The 17,338-nt window shown below is 39.7% G+C and overlaps 2 protein-coding genes across 3 annotated transcripts; one reads left to right on the top strand and one right to left on the bottom strand.

Annotated features, from left to right (window-relative positions):
• Positions 1-105: 105 nt before the first annotated feature.
• Positions 106-3,584, bottom strand: emc3 (ER membrane protein complex subunit 3). Its single transcript, XM_026346757.1, has 9 exons — positions 3,359-3,584; positions 2,829-2,995; positions 2,683-2,740; positions 2,502-2,595; positions 1,939-2,043; positions 1,724-1,805; positions 1,519-1,598; positions 1,036-1,118; positions 106-951 (listed from the first exon to the last, which is right to left on the bottom strand). The coding sequence occupies exons 2-9, from the start codon at positions 2,981-2,983 to the stop codon at positions 823-825; spliced, it is 786 nt and encodes a 261-aa protein (XP_026202542.1). The 5' UTR covers positions 2,984-2,995; positions 3,359-3,584; the 3' UTR covers positions 106-822.
• Positions 3,585-4,452: 868 nt separating this feature from the next.
• On the top strand, positions 4,453-13,242 carry LOC113154517 (RNA-binding protein 5-like). Of its 2 annotated transcripts, none has more exons than XM_026348767.1 (25): positions 4,453-4,586; positions 5,111-5,162; positions 5,245-5,407; positions 5,508-5,651; positions 6,113-6,182; positions 6,539-6,612; positions 7,386-7,469; positions 7,597-7,657; positions 7,805-7,873; positions 7,963-8,123; positions 8,215-8,312; positions 8,643-8,730; positions 9,145-9,210; positions 9,306-9,378; positions 9,497-9,600; positions 9,737-9,866; positions 9,985-10,076; positions 10,159-10,356; positions 10,453-10,602; positions 10,868-10,942; positions 11,032-11,211; positions 11,412-11,486; positions 11,584-11,684; positions 11,776-11,905; positions 12,059-13,242. In XM_026348767.1, the coding sequence occupies exons 2-25, from the start codon at positions 5,146-5,148 to the stop codon at positions 12,182-12,184; spliced, it is 2,529 nt and encodes an 842-aa protein (XP_026204552.1). In that variant the 5' UTR covers positions 4,453-4,586; positions 5,111-5,145; the 3' UTR covers positions 12,185-13,242. The 2 variants fall into 2 exon arrangements, with proteins under 2 accessions (XP_026204552.1, XP_026204553.1); XM_026348768.1 differs by having other exon boundaries at positions 4,469-4,544; positions 12,059-12,199.
• Positions 13,243-17,338: the final 4,096 nt, after the last annotated feature.

Below are 17,338 nucleotides of genomic sequence, written 5' to 3'. Positions count from 1 at the left end.
GCATAAACAGACCTCAGCACCGACTTGCATTTTACAAAATGATAGGATACATGAGGTTGTCTGTACAGTAATGGTATATTTATGTTGAGATGAAATGCAACAAATGAACAGAGGTTTTAGTCAAATCAGGCTTTATACTGTACAAAACACAGGGAAGTTACATTACAAAATAAACCATCTACATACTTTAAAACAATATTTTAATCACACATACATTTCCAACAACTAATATGTTCTGAGTGTAATTCCAAATTTAGGAAGTTGCCCCAAAACAGATCTATGTTCTAACGAAGAAGTTTTTAAAAACTGAAGTATAATTAAATAAGTATTTAGACCTCTAAAATTGTGTTATATTCTATTATCTAGACATGTGAAGTGTGGAAATGGAGACAGCTCATCCGGCTGTATATGACATAAAAAATAAGCACTAAGTACTTCACAAAATATTACCTATTGGCATTATGATGGCACCTTTACTGTTAGTTAAAGGTGGAAGCTAATAATAATGCCTTTCACAAAGCAAAAAGCCACTTTAACCCCCCACCCCACCCGGCACCCATTTTCTGTCTCAAAAGTGAAATAACAAAGCAGTGCTTTCTAATATGCATGAGACAGCAGCAGAACCAGTGTATTTGAAGTCATTTCAGATACTTTATGAACAGGAATGGAAAGGTAATACATGTGAAAGACAAGGGCAACAAACAAGTCATGTAAACTTTGCATAACATGAAGGGATTTGTCCCATCTGTGTTTTAACCAAAAACAAATCCCTGCAATATTCTAAATCCAAACTGAAGGCTCCAAGTTCAAATGAGTAGGCCATCAGAAGATACCACTTGGCAGCTCCTTACTAAACATGCCATCAAAATCCAGCTCCCTGCTCATCAGATCGTCCTCTACACTCTCCAGCGCCCACTGATGGTCAGTCAGCTCCAGTGCCTCCCATTCGGCCTGAAATCAGAGAAACGTTACATAGGCAACTGAGCAAAGGCTACCCTAATTAATAAACAATTACTCCAACACTAAGTTATATACCTTGAAAGCCTTATTTGTATCTGCAGGCATGGCCATGGCAGCACCACTCATCTGCTCCTGCATGATCCTCGACTGATCTGCACCTATGGGGATTGCAACAAAACAAAAACAATTACCATCTAGAAATGAGAAATTATTATATAAATGCTGAGATGTTTCACTTTAAATGTCCAATTATAGATTTCACCAAAAGGCTTTACTCAGTCTGTACGACCTAATCAATTTGTAAAGATCAACTGTGATAATTCCTCTGTTCTTAAAATTGAAAAACAAACTGAGACAACTCCCAGAAGAATTAGCATTAAGAGTTAATATTCTTCTTTATGGTGACCAATCAAACAGCATCTAATGAATACTTGTACTGTAATAGTTGTTTAATGTGTTCTGCCCTCTACTGATCCTAACGTCAACAAGCAGTTTTCATATCAGTAGTGAAACTGAACAATTCCATGAGAAAAAACACAAAATTTAACTAAAAATTACCATTGTCCTGGCCAAGTATTAGTGAGTACATGCTTCGTAGTCCAAACACATTGAGGAAATACCATGATGCTGAGCTCACCCTAGATAATAAACACACACACACACACACACACACACAAACATAAGTGAAAACAAGGTCAGCATCTTGAGACAAATGCATGACTTTTACAGGACATATCTCCACATGTGGTTTCAGTTAATTTACCAGGAAGCATCCAGAGAGAGTAGCTCTATTCCCTGCTGCAGCATGGGCTTGAAGCGTAAAGTCAGAGGGAAGGGAACCTTAGCTGTGTGGAGGAGAGTACAGAGAGAACTCAATGTAAAACCTCCACACAAACAACATCTTATCTTGTAGCAACACAAACTCAGAGTTGTTTTTGTGCATGTTACATTGTGCAAGTCTGTGAATGAGATCATTACTTGTTACAAATCCTGAAAAGGTCCAATTGATCCAGCCGCCGATGAGGATCATAGGAAGCACGTTGGTGACATTGCCTTTCATCATGTCCGTTAGCATGCTGGGATCTGTGATATGGAAGCATTGAGAAACAAAGTCACTCTGTAAGCTTTGCACATTTGTTTTATTACAGTTAATATGTCAACATGAGTTACAGCTCTATGAAAAAACTGTAAGTCAATTTAATGTCATTTGTGGTAAATATAGACATAAATAATAGTACAGAACAACGAAGGAGCAGATATGTAGTCATGGACAAATTTGTGTACACTGACAACATGTGTATGAAAATGGGGTTTAACGTTGACTAATCATCCCTATCTGCAATATGTATTGTGGTATCCTGTCTTTTGTGCCTGGTCTTGTCTGTATTGTATTTTTTTCTTAGTGATAGAATAGCATTTTCATTGTTAGATTGTTTAAATACCAGATATCTTACTGATAAATAAGCTTATGTATGAAGTAATATATTGGATTATAATACTGAAGTGTGTATCAGACGAAGTACTTTACTTAAAGTGATTACCTGTCATTGGAGAAGGTGGGACCACCTTTCTTTTGGTCTTCTTGAAAAATCCATCTTCTTGATTATTGAAGTAGAACTTTCTCATCAAAAAGGACTTAAAAAAAAAAAAAGGAGAGAGATGATCAGTGACACCATCCTACACACAGTAGTGTTGACATGTGAATGCAAAGACAACATCTACCTGTTTGGGAATGTATTTTCCATTTTCCCTGAGAATTCTGCTCCGAATAAGAACCTGACTGGGTTAGAAAAACACACACCAACTCAAATGAAATGCTTTTTTCCTCAAATACATCCACTTCACAGCTAGACATCACGTATGATTACCTGTCAGAGACTTGTTCTAGCGTCAACTTCTTGTCACTCTGAAGAAGAATAGAGACATAATGCCGCATCACCCCAACAAGAAAGGTGATGAAGACAATGGGTAACACCACCCAGAGTCGGATGTTGGAGTCTAGCAGCAGCTCTGGCTCGGCCATTCAGGCAGGTGGCTGAAGAAATAAAAACAGAAATGACTGTAGACAGCAAGCATGTGTATTACAATGTGTATTCGTCCCAAATACTATGTTTTACAAACGAGAGGACTGTTAAATGTGACAGTTTAGTAAATTAGTCACCAAGAAGCTATGTAAACGGTAGAAAGGGATGGGCTGTCACTTCATTTAGCTACTAGCTAGTGTCATTATGGACCTTAAAGGTAAAGGTAATGCTAGGTATAGCTATTTAGCTAGCGAGCTCACTTGAATTAGCATAATCTAAGCCGGATTTGTTATTTAATAAACCACTACCAGTGATCAGCTAGCTTCACGCTAACGCTAGAGGTCCGCTAATGTTAACGTTAGCCAGCTGGCTACCTTCTTCCTGATCCTCTTGTCACTGTTGGTGGGAGCTGGCGAGCCGTGTTAGCGTAGTCACCACCACTCTCCGCGCTTCTACCAGCTTCCAGATAAGCAAACCATACGCAACGGGAGGTAGTTAAATGAATGAAACCGTCTCTAACAATTCGCATCCACTGCTGCGGCCATTGCGCTGTTGTATTGACTCCAGGGATGAGAGCAGATTTCTGCTTCTGCAGCTCATCCGCATCTCAGTCACTGAGACTGCAGCGCCACCCCGCGGTGATGCAGGGTGTGTCGGGCCGGGCACAGGCTCTGCTAAATATAACACCACAGCCTCCTGCCAGTGATGTGTCAGCCTGTGGTCATTTATCTCATGTATTTTATTGTTCCTACATCTGAAATAAATAGAAAGCTTATAAGTTTATTACTGCTGTGCAGAAATCAAAGCCCTATTGCTTCATATCCATATACCCAAACCATAATTAAAGAGATTAACAGTATTTGGAATAAGGGATAGATCATGTTCATGCGTGTGACAAGATCAGTAAAACACAAGCATGACATCTACAGAATTTAGAAATGACTGATGGTTGGGTAAGTGGAAACAGTAACCTACAACCCATCAACAACTCTCAGTGTTACATACAATGTACAAATGTAGCTACAGAGATATGTGTCTACGTGTGCAGCTAAAACAAGGACAACAAAGCTAAACGGAGAGAAACAAACATGAACATTAAGGATTTAGGTGCAGGCATGATAACAACAAGGTCACACTGATGTGCAAATAATAGTGGAAAAATATTAGATGTTTTATAAAATATGATGTTTTCAAGATAATGTCATATAGGCCTACACAGCCTCTTATGGGTGATCTATGTAGGCTACGGTAGGCTAAATGCGTGTAGTTAGCTACACAAATATTTGCACTAAATAAAAAGTCTGCTTAGATTTGCACTGCAAAAGAGGATATGTGAAATTCATACAGTATTGTTATTTGTGTCTCTATTGTAATTCTCTTTACACCAAGCTTTATATCATGTTGAAGCTGCCTGTTATGTTGTAAATCATCCTGACCAGTGGGTGGCGGTAATGCGCCACCCACTGTTCGCTGACATACGGGAAGAGAAGGAAGAAAAAACTTCTAGAAACCCGTGTTATCAGCTCATCATTAGACACAACAGGCCGTTCAGTTAAAACGGTACGAAACGCGACAGCACAAAGGCTGCACGCTGTCTTTGAGGTAAAACTAAAGCTTAGTTATGCATTGTTGCGTTAGCTAATCGAGATTATATCTAGGCTACATAGATGCATCATCTTAGCTAAGTGAATTAGCCTGCTGCATCCTCTGCTAGCATAGAAATATACCTTGTTTCTGCTTGTTTCTAGCCGAGAAATAATTTTATGTACGACTTGGACGTCAAACAGCATTATGTTAGCCATATGTACCAACACTCCGAGAGAGTTTTACGGTCAGTTTATACTGTCTGTCCGTCATTTGTTGTCAGGGTTGTGAAGCCAGTTAGCTTTAGCTCTAGCGTCCTAGCTTACGTAAGGATTCTGTAGCTAAGTAGACCTAAGTTAGGCTAACATAAAGTCACTGTTTGCTACTCATCGCTGGTTTCTGAGGGTTAGAAAAATGTATACATGACGAATTTGCCTCGTGTTAATAAAGACGGGCAAGTAAAAACATGGTATATCAAAGTGTCTATTTGAGGTTTGTCCAGACTGACGTTAAATATTATTAATCTTTTGATTTTTCTACAGTCACCTGATTAAACGCGTGTCCACTACGCACAACCATGGGGACCGATAGAAGGTAAAATGAATTTGGTGTTTTGGCACATGTTGAGCTTATTTATACATTTATATGACAATCTATGATAATTCATCTTTTTCAGGCCCACTCGTGGTGAACGTAGTGGAAGGTATGGCTCAGATGGGAGAAGAGATGATCCAGAATGGTTTGAAAGACGAGGCAGAGATGTGGAGAGAGATTATGAGCGACCATGGGGTGATGATAGATGCAGAGAGCGCTTTGACAAGCGCAGAGACAGTCCAGATGTAAGTGAATTGGAATACCTACCACTCACCATCAGCAGAAGAATACAATAAAACACATCTGTCTATATATTTATATACATTTTATTTTGGTCTGTAACAGAGGGGCAGAAAGCAACGCAGTAGTGAGAGATCTGACGAGGAATATGATGGCGATTATGCAGACCAGGACTACAGAATGGAACAGGAGGAGGAAAGCAAGACCATTATGCTGAGGGGTCTCTCTCTTCATGTCACAGAGGATGATGTAAGCTCACAGTTCTCAACCAGTTCCACTTACGCTTAGGGTAACACCATACCTAGGGAATAAATTGTTAGCTCCAATGCTGATCTGTTTCATTTGTTAACGAAATGTGCTAAAACACCTGCTGCACATAAGAAGCTGATTGTGGGAGGTGTTTCTGGGACCTCTTGACTTCAGTCCGACTTTACTGTGTTCAGTGTTCAGTGTCTGTGTCAGTGTCTTTGGCAAGTTTTGAAGTTGAGGAAAGAAACTTTGAAAAAAAGGAAGAAAAAAACAAAACAAAAAGGCAGCAGACAGTTTATTTGAATAATTATGGCTCAGCTGTTATAAATAAATTGTAACAGCTGAGCCATAATGATTCAAATTGTCAGCATAATGTTAAGCTACTAAACTACTAAAAAATCTATTTAGTGATGGTTAACAATGGGGAAAGTTCAGTTTAACTCTCTGCTTCCATTTTCCAGATTCGCTCAGCCCTTGAGCAGCTGCAGGGGCCCCAGCCTGTGGACATTCGCTTGATGAAGAAAAGGACAGGTGAGTTTTGATATTCAAAGGAGAGTCTCCACATTCTGTCTTAATTCCCACTTTATTTCCTATATGGCTGTCCTTGAATAAAAGGCTAATACTATATTACAAGGAGGATCCTGACATCAAAGACTGTTTGGTTTGATGAAAAGATCAGGTAAAGAGGAAACTGTATGTTTGATTTATGTACAGACATAAAAAGCTATGGTAAGCCAAATGCTTCACATCCCCTAGACCTTGTAAACACCCTCCCCACTTCCGTTTTTACTTTGAATTGGACTGTACAAGCCCATTGTGAGTTTGAATGTTGCACCAAAGCATTCTTACTAACACACCTCCCGTCTATATTTGAATGCTGTCTCTAGGTATAAGCCGAGGTTTCGCCTTCGTGGAGTTTTATCACTTGCAAGATTCTACTCGATGGATGGAGACCAATCAGGTTGCTTCAACAATCACAAAGTCTAGAATTATTTCTGGAGATCAGGGCCCAAATTACCCAATATCATGATGATGATGATGATGATGATGCCAATTTACAGAACTGAAAATCTGTTTAGGTTTAGATTTAGGTAGAGATCATTCTTTTTTGATATCGCACACTTGGTTGATCAGTTTAGTATACAGCAGCTTTAAAAAAAAAAAAAAAAAATCAGGCAAAAAGTCTTTCATCTCAGTTTAGTGCATCATTTTTTTGGGAAGTGTAATGAAATCTGTGTTTTCTGTTAGAATTGTTGACAAGACACTATGCAGAATATCTTTAGGAGCTCACTTTCAAAAGGTCTTCTGCCTCCCTTTATCAAGAGTAGACTTAACAGACTATTTAGACCTGACTGCCCTGTGGGGTTCACACATTCTGCTCCAGCTCAGTCACTTGGATATTTTCTCATCTCCATTTAAAATCCGAAGACTGGAGTGAGATAGGGATGAGCTGGCAGCACTCCGATCCCAAACATACCTGAAACCATTTTTTGAGAACTCATTCCCTTGTACACAGAACTGAAGCTCTCTCTCTCTCTCTTTCTGAACTTCTCTTCTGCCTCTGTTCCCTTTTACTCCCCGACACACTCTATCTAAGCAGCGAGTGTAAGCCTAGCCACTCTTTCCCGTTCCAGCTGCTCTCACTCATTGGGTGGGGTAGTGGCAGGACCTCATCTGCCTCTTTGGTGTAAATATCTTAGAATTTGAAATAACTGATGGCTTTTGACTTCACAGAACAAGTTGGTGATCCAGGGGAAAAGCATTGCAGTGCACTACAGTAACAGGAGACAGAAGTTTGAAAACTGGCTTTGTAATGCTGTAAGTCTTATTTCTAAGCACACTTGGTCTTGTTCCTAAGCAAAGTCATCTGAATGCAGTGAGTATTTTCTTGCTGTGCTTCTGCTTTTTAAAACAAAAATAAAATATTGCCTTTGGTTTATTGCAGTGCGGTCTGTACAATTTTCGAAAGAGGCTAAAGTGTTTCAGGTGTGGAGCAGCAAAAGTTGGTGCGTTGTTACTTCAATAAAATAACTTCATTTATTTTATTTTATTGATTTTTGCTCTTCTCTGTTATGTTCAGCTCTGACTTGCGCTATGTTAGTTGTTTGTACTTAATGGTAACGAATGTGTGTCTCTCTCATTGCTGACTTTAGAAGGAGAGTCTCCTGGAGTAAATGGTTTAAATGTAGAGTCTCAACAGTCTGGAGAATTCAGTGGAGACAGTGAGTGTGTTTTTCATCCTATATTGAAATAATTAATTCTTCTCGTTCACAAATTCTATATTTATTCATGACAACACTTTTGTTAACAGCAATAATTTTAAGGAACATTGCCCCCCTTTCAACTGTTGATGGAATTTTGAGCATGCTGGCGCCATATGCTAACTTGTCCACGGGCAACATCCGTCTCATCAAAGACAAACAAACAGGGCAGAATAGAGGCTTTGCCTTTGTTCAGCTCTCATCTCCCTTGGTATGTTTTTGTAGCCAGTGTGTAGTCATAAGTCCGTATGTTTGTTTTGGGCGTGTACACACTTAAGACAATCATATGTTTTCATGTATAGGAGGCTTCACAGCTGCTCACCATTCTCCAGGGCCTTCAGCCACCTCTAAAACTGGACGGAAAAACAATTGGTGTTGATTATGCCAAGAGTGCTAGGAAGTGAGTCATCACACATTAAAACTGTTTGAGTTCGTCTTTAGTTTCTATGAACAAAAATTTAATACGTGTTAGCTATTTTGGGTCTTCAGTGAGAACTGTGTTGGAATTATATAACAAGATGCTATATAATTTTTCTTTAATTAGTTTTTGTTGTCTAACTAATAATAAAGAACAAAATTGGTGCAGTTACCCTAATTTTATATTCACAATCTTCTGCAAAGTGCTTTCTTGGCCCTACATGCATGTTCAGTATACGAATTTAAAAATAGCAAAACATTTTTTGCATGCCCTGAAAATGAAGGTCAAACTAAACCACTGTGTCCTTTCCAGAGACTCAGCACAGCCTGATGGGATCAGAGCCAGTGCTCTTTCTGTTGCCAGCACAGCTATTGCTGCTGCTCAGTGGTCATCGAGTCAGGTATCATGGATTTACTTGTGTTGATTTCTATTTACAAGTAATTTAAATTATTTTCACGTAAAATACTGATTAAAAAAGTATAGTAGTAGTATAACACTTTGGAATGAATACACATGAACACAAATAAGTACCTTTTAGTCCAGTGTCAATAATAGAATGTCTTTAGAGCCCTCTCTTACATCACCGGTAGAATAAGTTCAACATTTACACTGTGGTCTAGTTCGGTGTAGCTACAGTTAAAGAAAAACCACTTGATCATTTTAAAAATGCTTAGTTTAGCTTTTAGTACTTATTCAAATGTTTTCTGTATAAAATCATAAAAAAAAACGTTCTGTTGCAAATTCAACTGTGATTTAATGATTGTGATTATTTGTGGCCCTGCTGTTACTGACTCACACACTTTTATCCTTTTAGTTACAAGGTTCTAGTGCCACCTCTGACTTCATCCCTCTTCCAGAGGGCTATGTACAGCAAACACAGGTCAGTTCAGAGTCTACTTTACTGTCACAATTGCTTTAATAAGAGTGGTGATTATTAAAACAATTTTGATCATATTGATTTTTCATTTCATGTAGGGTCAGAATTATCAAGTATGGCAGCAGCAGCAAGAAGGATTGGCTCCTGTCATTGGTGATGGATTACTCGGAGGTAATATGCCATGCTAGTCACTAATATATTGCACTAAAAAGATACTTCAGCCAGTGGAAGGAAGCTAAGACAGTTCCCATTTTCATGACATTGGTACCTTTATCATTACTGTCTGCAGCTGCTCCAGGAATTAAGACGTTGATCCCTGCAGCCAACGGTGTGGTCATATCTCAGACAGCTCAAGTTTACCAGCCTGTCATTATTAGCCAGCCTGCCATACAGGTAAATCTAGCCAGAGTACAGCAGACAGAACTATTTTTTTCATTACCTAATATAATAACATTAAATATTTATGAATATTAATTTACCTTTTGCAGTAAGTCTAACAGTGAATCATGACTTTCCCCTTCCTTCTCAGTCACAACAATTAGCACGGCCAGTTGAGGCAGTACAACAGGCTGCTAATGTTTGCACCACATCTCTGGTAACTTCAGCCGCTCCTACTGTAGCAACTACAATTTGTTCTGCTCCCACTGCCAACATAACAGGTGAGATGAAATGGCTACAGATTATTCCCTCTGCATGTGAGCGAGGGGGTCAAACATTTATCAGTTACAAGTGCTTTAAAAGCACCCTTTGTTTCATCTGTGCCTTTTGTATCTGTAGCTGTTCCTGACACTTCCACTTACCAGTATGATGAGTCTTCGGGTTACTACTACGATTCACAGACGGGCCTTTATTATGATCCCAGCAGCCAAGTATGTAGAGGAAACACTGTGAAGCTATTGGTCATTTATTCTACCTAAACTGTTAATTTATTCAGTTGTTTATCATCAACAGTACTACTATAACTCTGAGACTCAGCAGTACCTGTACTGGGACAGTGAGAAGCAGACGTATGTCCCCGCACCAACAGACACAAGTGCAGAACAAACGTCGACAGCTAACACCACAGCCAGCTCCTCAGCCACTGTTACCACAAGCAGCAAAGAGACAAAAGATAAAAAAGAAAAGCCAAAAAGCAAGTCTGCACAGCAGGTAAGTGCTACTTAAAAAAAAAAAAAAAAAATAGTTTTTTTGCTAATGGCTATTTTCTTTACCCTGAAATAATATTGACTCTAATTAAAATTGCAGATAGCAAAGGACATGGAGCGCTGGGCAAAAAGCTTAAATAAGCAAAAGGAAAGTTTTAAGAGCAGTTTCCAGGGATTAGGGCCATCCAAGGAGGAAGACAGGAAGGAGTCTGCAGCTGCTGATGCAGGTTTCATCCTCTTTGAGAAGAAGGTAGTTTAGAATTCTTGATTGGGCTTTAGTACTGTATGTTGTACACAAAGTAGGAGAGTATACTGCAAAAGAAACTGAGAGAGTGCACGCTAATCTATAGTGAAGTTAAATTTGAATTAAAATGAAATCTGTTTTTATCATCATTATAAATACTCTTCTATGACCAGCCTTTGAAACACTACAGTTGTATTGCTTGCTATTGATCTCTGGATTTTTTAAATTGCTTTATATTAATTATTTGTTAATAATGTTTGTTTTCTTTTAGCAAATGGGAGGCTTTGAGATACCATCTCTCATGACTGAGCAATTCAAGTTCACAGAGCAGGAGACTTCAGCTAAGGTTTGTATGTGCCTTTAGTGTTGTTCCTGCATGGAACAGTTATTAATAAAAGTAATGTCATCACACGCCACCTATGTGCTTTCAACCAGGGTGGTCTGGTTGCTGCTTATAACGGAGACAGCGACCCAGAGGAGAGCATCTCCGAAAGAGCAACTGACGAGGAAGGAAAAATAACAGACTGGAAGAAGATGGTTTGTCTGCTGTGTCGACGTCAGTTCCCCACCAAAGAGGCTCTGCTGCGTCACCAGCAGCTCTCAGACCTCCACAAGGTGAGCATGGCAAAACAGCAGGCGTTTAATCTGCCTGTGGCTAATGTATGAATATTCTGAGCACTGCCATCTGTTCAATCTATAAAACTTCAATACAGGAAGGAGAGGGTGTTAGAGATCTTATACTATCTTGGGTATATGTTTGAATACAGTACCTTTGCTTGTGATTTGTCTGTTACACTTGTTTTTAATTGTTTTAGCAAAATTTGGAAATTCAGAGAAGATCAAAGCTTTCAGAAGCTGAGCTGGAGGAACTGGAGAGGAAAGAGACCGAGGTATTTGGCTTAAGAATGAATTCGTTTTGTGTTTTGTTTTCTTCAAGAGTTTCATGAATGAGCAGATGCTCAGTAAGGTTCATATTGATCTTAACAGCTCAAATACAGAGACAGAGCTGCAGAGAGGAGAGAGAAGTATGGTGTTCCTGAACCCCCTGCACCTAAAAAGAAATGTTACCAACCACCCACCCCAGTAGTGTAAGTGTAATAGGTTTCAGATTAGTGTTAGTCATGAAAGCTGATCCTCTGTGAGCATCTTTTTGCTTTATTGTCAACACCTTTCACACAGGAACTACGAACAGCCCACCAAAGACGGTCTAACAAGTGATAATATCGGAAACAAGATGTTGCAAGCAATGGGCTGGCAAGAGGGAAAAGGTCTAGGACGCCACCAACAGGGCATCACTGCTCCTATCTCAGTGAGGAGATTTTTTTTTATTATTATTATTAAACTCCCTAGCCTCCCTATGTCACTGTTCTTTTTCACTGACAAACTAATTAGGACTGTTACTTCAGGGGCACCTGTGTCCAGTCTGTCTCCTCCAATAACTGTCTTTGTCCTCCCCTTACAGGCCTCATTAAGGACTAAAGGCACTGGCTTGGGTATTAAAGGAAGCTCATATGAACTCTCACCATCTGACACTTACAAGGATGCTGTTCGCAAGGCCATGTTTGCTCGCTTCACTGAGCTAGAGTGAACTGGCCGAAGTGATCACACTGAACTGTGAAATCCTAATTTTATTGCCAAATGATCTTACTGTGACAAGACAAAAACTGATTCCTGTACAGACATAAGCTGTAATTTCTATCATCTCTCTGTATATAAATGTAGTTTTGTTTTGTTTTATTTTACTTAGGTGGATGGTTTGTCATCCAGAATATGTTTTCAGTTGAATCAGCTTGTACATTTTGTAAAGTTAGTACATAAAAAGATGTGAACATCCCAAGGTTTTCTGTTTCCGAGAAGTCCAGATAATGGACGTTATAAGTAAATCGCTCACAAAAACTTGTCAAAATGTTTTCTGCCTTTAATAACAACATGTAAATAGCACGCAATTACGTAGTGCTTTTTTTTTTTTTTTTTCTCTCTCCTTATCCAATACCCAAAGGACTTCTTCACTGTCGTTTTCTTATTCTCCCACACACACACAATGATTAAAGCAGAGCTGCCACGACACACTAGGAACAACTCAGGGTTCAGTGTCTCGGTAATCTGTCCAGAGACCCCACAGTTGTTGGGCCAACTGCTCTGCTTCCTGAAACACAGTGACCAGATGATGAACAGCATGCATATTAATGCTACAGGGTATTAAACTATTCATCACAGGTTGACACGGTGGTGACATCTACTTTTGTAGGAGCAGTAAAATACAGCAAATATACTTTCCAGATCAAACAAAAAAAATAATTAATCCTTGTTACATCTGCTCTCTGTTCAAAGAAACACACAAATAAAAAAACAAAAAAAACAAAACTTAAGAACCAGAAAAATAAATCTACTGAAATCTCTCACTCAACTATTCTCTCTGCCACCGCCTTCAGATCTTCTTTCCTGGGCCTTATTAGCTGCCATGTTTCACCAGCTCTCACTTCAGTGGGGATGCCGGTGTTTTTAAAGTTGCCCACAGACTCTTTGTTATGTCTGGGTTGTTCCATCTTTCTGCTGTTTCCTTTAAGAACTGAGGGGAAACCTTGACGACAGGCTGTCAGGATGGTGTGTGACTCCATAAAGAATAAAGAGCAGCTCCTGTCGCTACTTGTTGTGTGTTCTTTATCTGTTTAAGCTCTGTAATAACCGCTGTCAGATTATTTGTTTTTCTGTAGCCGAGATCTTCTTGAAGTGATTTGTGGAGCTTTTCACATTCACTTTTACATCGAGGCCTGATATTCAAATTTTAAATTCTAGTGTTAGACCGCGATTTAGGGTTTCGCTACGCTTCACTGTGCATCTCAAATAGTATAGATCTGTCTATTTTGATTATTTTCAAGCATTTTTAAGTGCAAAAAATTCACAGTCATAGTCTCTTATCACTAGGGGGCACTGTGAGTTTTAGAGGGAATTTCATCAATTGACTGTTAAACATGACTAAATAATAAAAAAATTAAAACTTGAAGCTCAAGCTCAAAAACATTTGTTTCCGAAACTTGATGCTAAAGTTTTTCCTGCTGATAATTTGAGTTTTTTATGTATAATTGCTTGTCGGATTAAATCTTCTCTAAATCTTGCTGTTGGTTGTAGTTTTCTCTCGGTGCTGCTGCTGCTGCTGCTCTTTACCTCACGCTGCCCGTTCCATGGTGACATGATGTCCTCAGTGCTGCTGGGCACAAGGAAGGATGGGGATTACATCACATTGAAGTATCAAGACCCAGGATGTCATGCACGGTGCCAGATCTTACCCAGGTCCCTGTTTGAGTAGCAGCCAAACAGTGCAGGTTAACTAACCTTGTAGTAGCAGATTGACAGCTCTAATCTCCCTGTTGATTAACAGTGTAGCACAAAATGAACTCCGTACGCTGCCTCACGGGCACACTTGTGAATGCCTTCTCAGTTTTCAGCATGGCACCAGCTCAGCTTACCAGAATCTGTGTCAGTTGACTAAGCTGTTTTGCATAACACAGTCAGTGGCCACATTTGAACTCAATATACAGTAACGGCGAGGGGATGATGCTGGTACATGTACATCATGTCCTGAATATACATAGAATCACTATGCTCACATGAACTCAGACTTAATACAAATAAGATTTGAGCCCATGCACCCCCTAGAAATAAAACACATCTAGCATGATGAGAATGAACCTAAACCAGAGTCGAGTGAAATAATCAACGTGATTTACATCACGACATTTTCACCAAGCGCCGTAAATTAAGCCAGTGTTGTGAGTTTAAACAGGGACGCTCTTTGTGCACTGCTGTCCGGTGGATTGTGGAGAAGTCACACTGATCCAAAGGACAAGCTGTACCGTTCACTGTCGTGTTGTTTGTCTACATCTACATGTTTGTGTTGCTTTCCTCAGGGATCTAAAAGGAAATACATCTAAGAATACACTCAGAACAAACGCACAACAAACAGACAAACCCACACTGGTAATACATTTGTCTCATGCAGGCAAATCAGTTATAACTCCGGCCAGCTGTCCAAACAGAAGACAGCTCGATTCAATAACCCAGGAACCCATGATCCACACATTCATTTGGAAAGAGTTGAGATGCATTATTAGGTCTTAGCATTCATAAAATGAGCTATATTTCTTATTATTCCAAAAATGTTTCAGATAGTTTTTGGAACCTTGTTGCCCTAAAGACATCTTTGTACATCTTAGTATCTGTGTGGAGACAAATGCACCCATATTCAGCGGTATTATCCACCACGAAGCCTCATTACTGTTGATTTTTCTGCCATTTATGTATTATTATTTTGATGAGTCATCTTTCCATTTATGTTTAATGTAATGCTTCTGTCCATATTATAGTATGTCGCACACAGATCACTCCACCACTGTTATCAATGAGATTGAGTAGCTGGTCTCACACAGAGTTCATTTCCGTAGCAGGGAGTTCTCGCTCGGGTCTTACTTTGTTACATGAGCCTGTCACATGTGCCACAGGTTTCTGGTCCTAGCGTGGCTCCACGAGACTACAGTATACCTGGCAGCTGACAACGCCATGAAACTTGAGTGATCTGTAAAAATTTGATGAGCTTGAGAACAGACTGAATCCTTCAGCGGTGCTGTTGCTGAGTGCAGTTTTAGATATAATAACATGTAACACGCTTATCATTGTTCAAAGACGACACATTACTGTAGCTTTATGTTTCATATGTCTGCAGTTTAAAACCATCCAGTCCATTTTACCACTTTCATACCTCTATAAGACCAGTTTAACCAGTAAAATGCTGTTTTCACATAGCAAAAAGTAACTCCCCACATTTGGCTGCACTGTTGTGATGCTGTGGATGTAACTCTACTGATCATTTGCATGGGAAGGAAACACAATTCCCCCAAAATGTGGCAGAGTACCACTTCACTGATCGTTGTCTTTGAGGATTCAGCACCCATGCATGTTGATTCATTATTGCTAAATAACACACTGGATCGTCTTATTACTCCGCTGATAAAGGCATGAATGTCTTTTACTTGTTTCAATGTGTGTTCAGCACACCATAATCACACCAAAGCAAGGGTGTGTGTTATTTAGAAACGTGCTTTTATTCATCTTTGCTCCATATTCTCGTAGTCTCCCTGACCTTTTCCCTTCTTTGGGCCTTGATGTTTCAGCTCCCTCCTGGAATGATTAGAAAGCTCCTTCAGGGAATTCCTCCCGCAGAGAGGAATAATGCTCAGGACTTCTCTCTGTCCTGCAGAGCTCTGTGTGTGTGTGTGTGTGTGTGTGTGTGTGTGTGTGTTTCAGTACAGGCTCTTTGATGGTCTAAGAGTAGCATGGGCAGGTGGCCCAAGTATGTATTTGTGTGTTTAGGAGAGGGGACACTATGTGAACTTGTCTGGAGACAATAACAAACAGCATTCTCCTGGTATGACAGATGTCTCCTCTTGATAAATGCTTCAGAAACACACTGATTACTCTGGCTTACTGTGCCTTTACATAACATTTACAGTCACTGACAACAAGCGGTTCTGTTTGCAGCCGATGCGACCTATTGTCTGGTCGTGTTTGTGAAGTTCAGGTTAAATCATCTTTTACAATTTAAAACTGGATGAATTAAACAGCAGCTTTCATGTCGAAGAATGTGTGTGTTGAATGTGTTTTGCACCACTGTGTTCAATGAGTGTGCATCATGAAGGAGGGGAGCGGACTTCTGTGGTGAAATAACCATTTTTCCTTTTTTCTGTTACAGATGGAAATTGTCAAAACTGATCTGTGGGTGTATCCAGTGGTTTCCACAGTAAACGTTTATGCCACACACCATCAGTATGAGTCAGCACTACACTTCACTTCAATTCATCAATAAAACATCCCCAGTTTGGTTTCATGTAGGACTGCACACCTGCTCGTGACATGCTACGTCTGTGTAGTGAAGTGCTGTGTCACTGAAACCAACTCTTTGGTAATTGCATAAGCGCATCATTTCCACAGTATTAGCCATTCCTTGCTCATCCGTGAGTGGACCGCGTTGCTCCGGATAATCACACACAGTGACTGGCATCCCTTCCATAAGTGATGAATGGGAGACTGACCTTAATTGAGTTTGATTGCAGCATCTTCCAGCACGGCTCAGCAACAACAACTGAATGGGTTTAGTGATCTGTGAGGAGATCTTTTCTTCCTGTTTCTCCTAATTATTTACACGGCAGGGGCTGAAGGACCTCAGAGGAGGCCACAAATCATGCTCTACTATTGGGAGGTTGGCTCCTTGGAAAAAACAAGATAAACTAGATATTTAAAATGTGATATATGTCTCTGGGTAACATGCAGGTGAGTAAGTCTTTATAAAGGGGAGAGGAAAATCATTCAGTAAAAAAAAATAATAGGCCAGTTTATTCTAGGCCTGCCTTTGAAAGATTTAAATCCACCAATTCTTACCATAGTTCACAAAGTTAAAAGCTATCGTCGTGTTACACAGACTTTCCTGACCCCCCCCAGCAGTCACAGGCTCTCATTGTTCTCACAAATCCATTCAAAGCTGTTCACAAGACTGCACTGCAGTTCTGTAGTGTGTGTACTGCTGCCTGTACAAATTCCACTCAAGGTATTTTCTATGAATGCGCTTCACTACGTTCACTACTCACTTATTTTCTGTCCTTATATTTGAAACCTGCCACTGACATTACATCAGTAAACATGTTGTCTTGACTTAGAACACTGATTTTGAACTGTGTTTTGTGCTGCCAAA

This window comes from Anabas testudineus, chromosome 5, assembly GCF_900324465.2.
Source record: "Anabas testudineus chromosome 5, fAnaTes1.2, whole genome shotgun sequence".
NCBI classification, from domain to species: domain Eukaryota; kingdom Metazoa; phylum Chordata; class Actinopteri; order Anabantiformes; family Anabantidae; genus Anabas; species Anabas testudineus.
The sequence above is the reverse complement of the archived record's forward strand: the minus strand, read 5'-3'. Positions and strand labels throughout refer to the sequence as shown.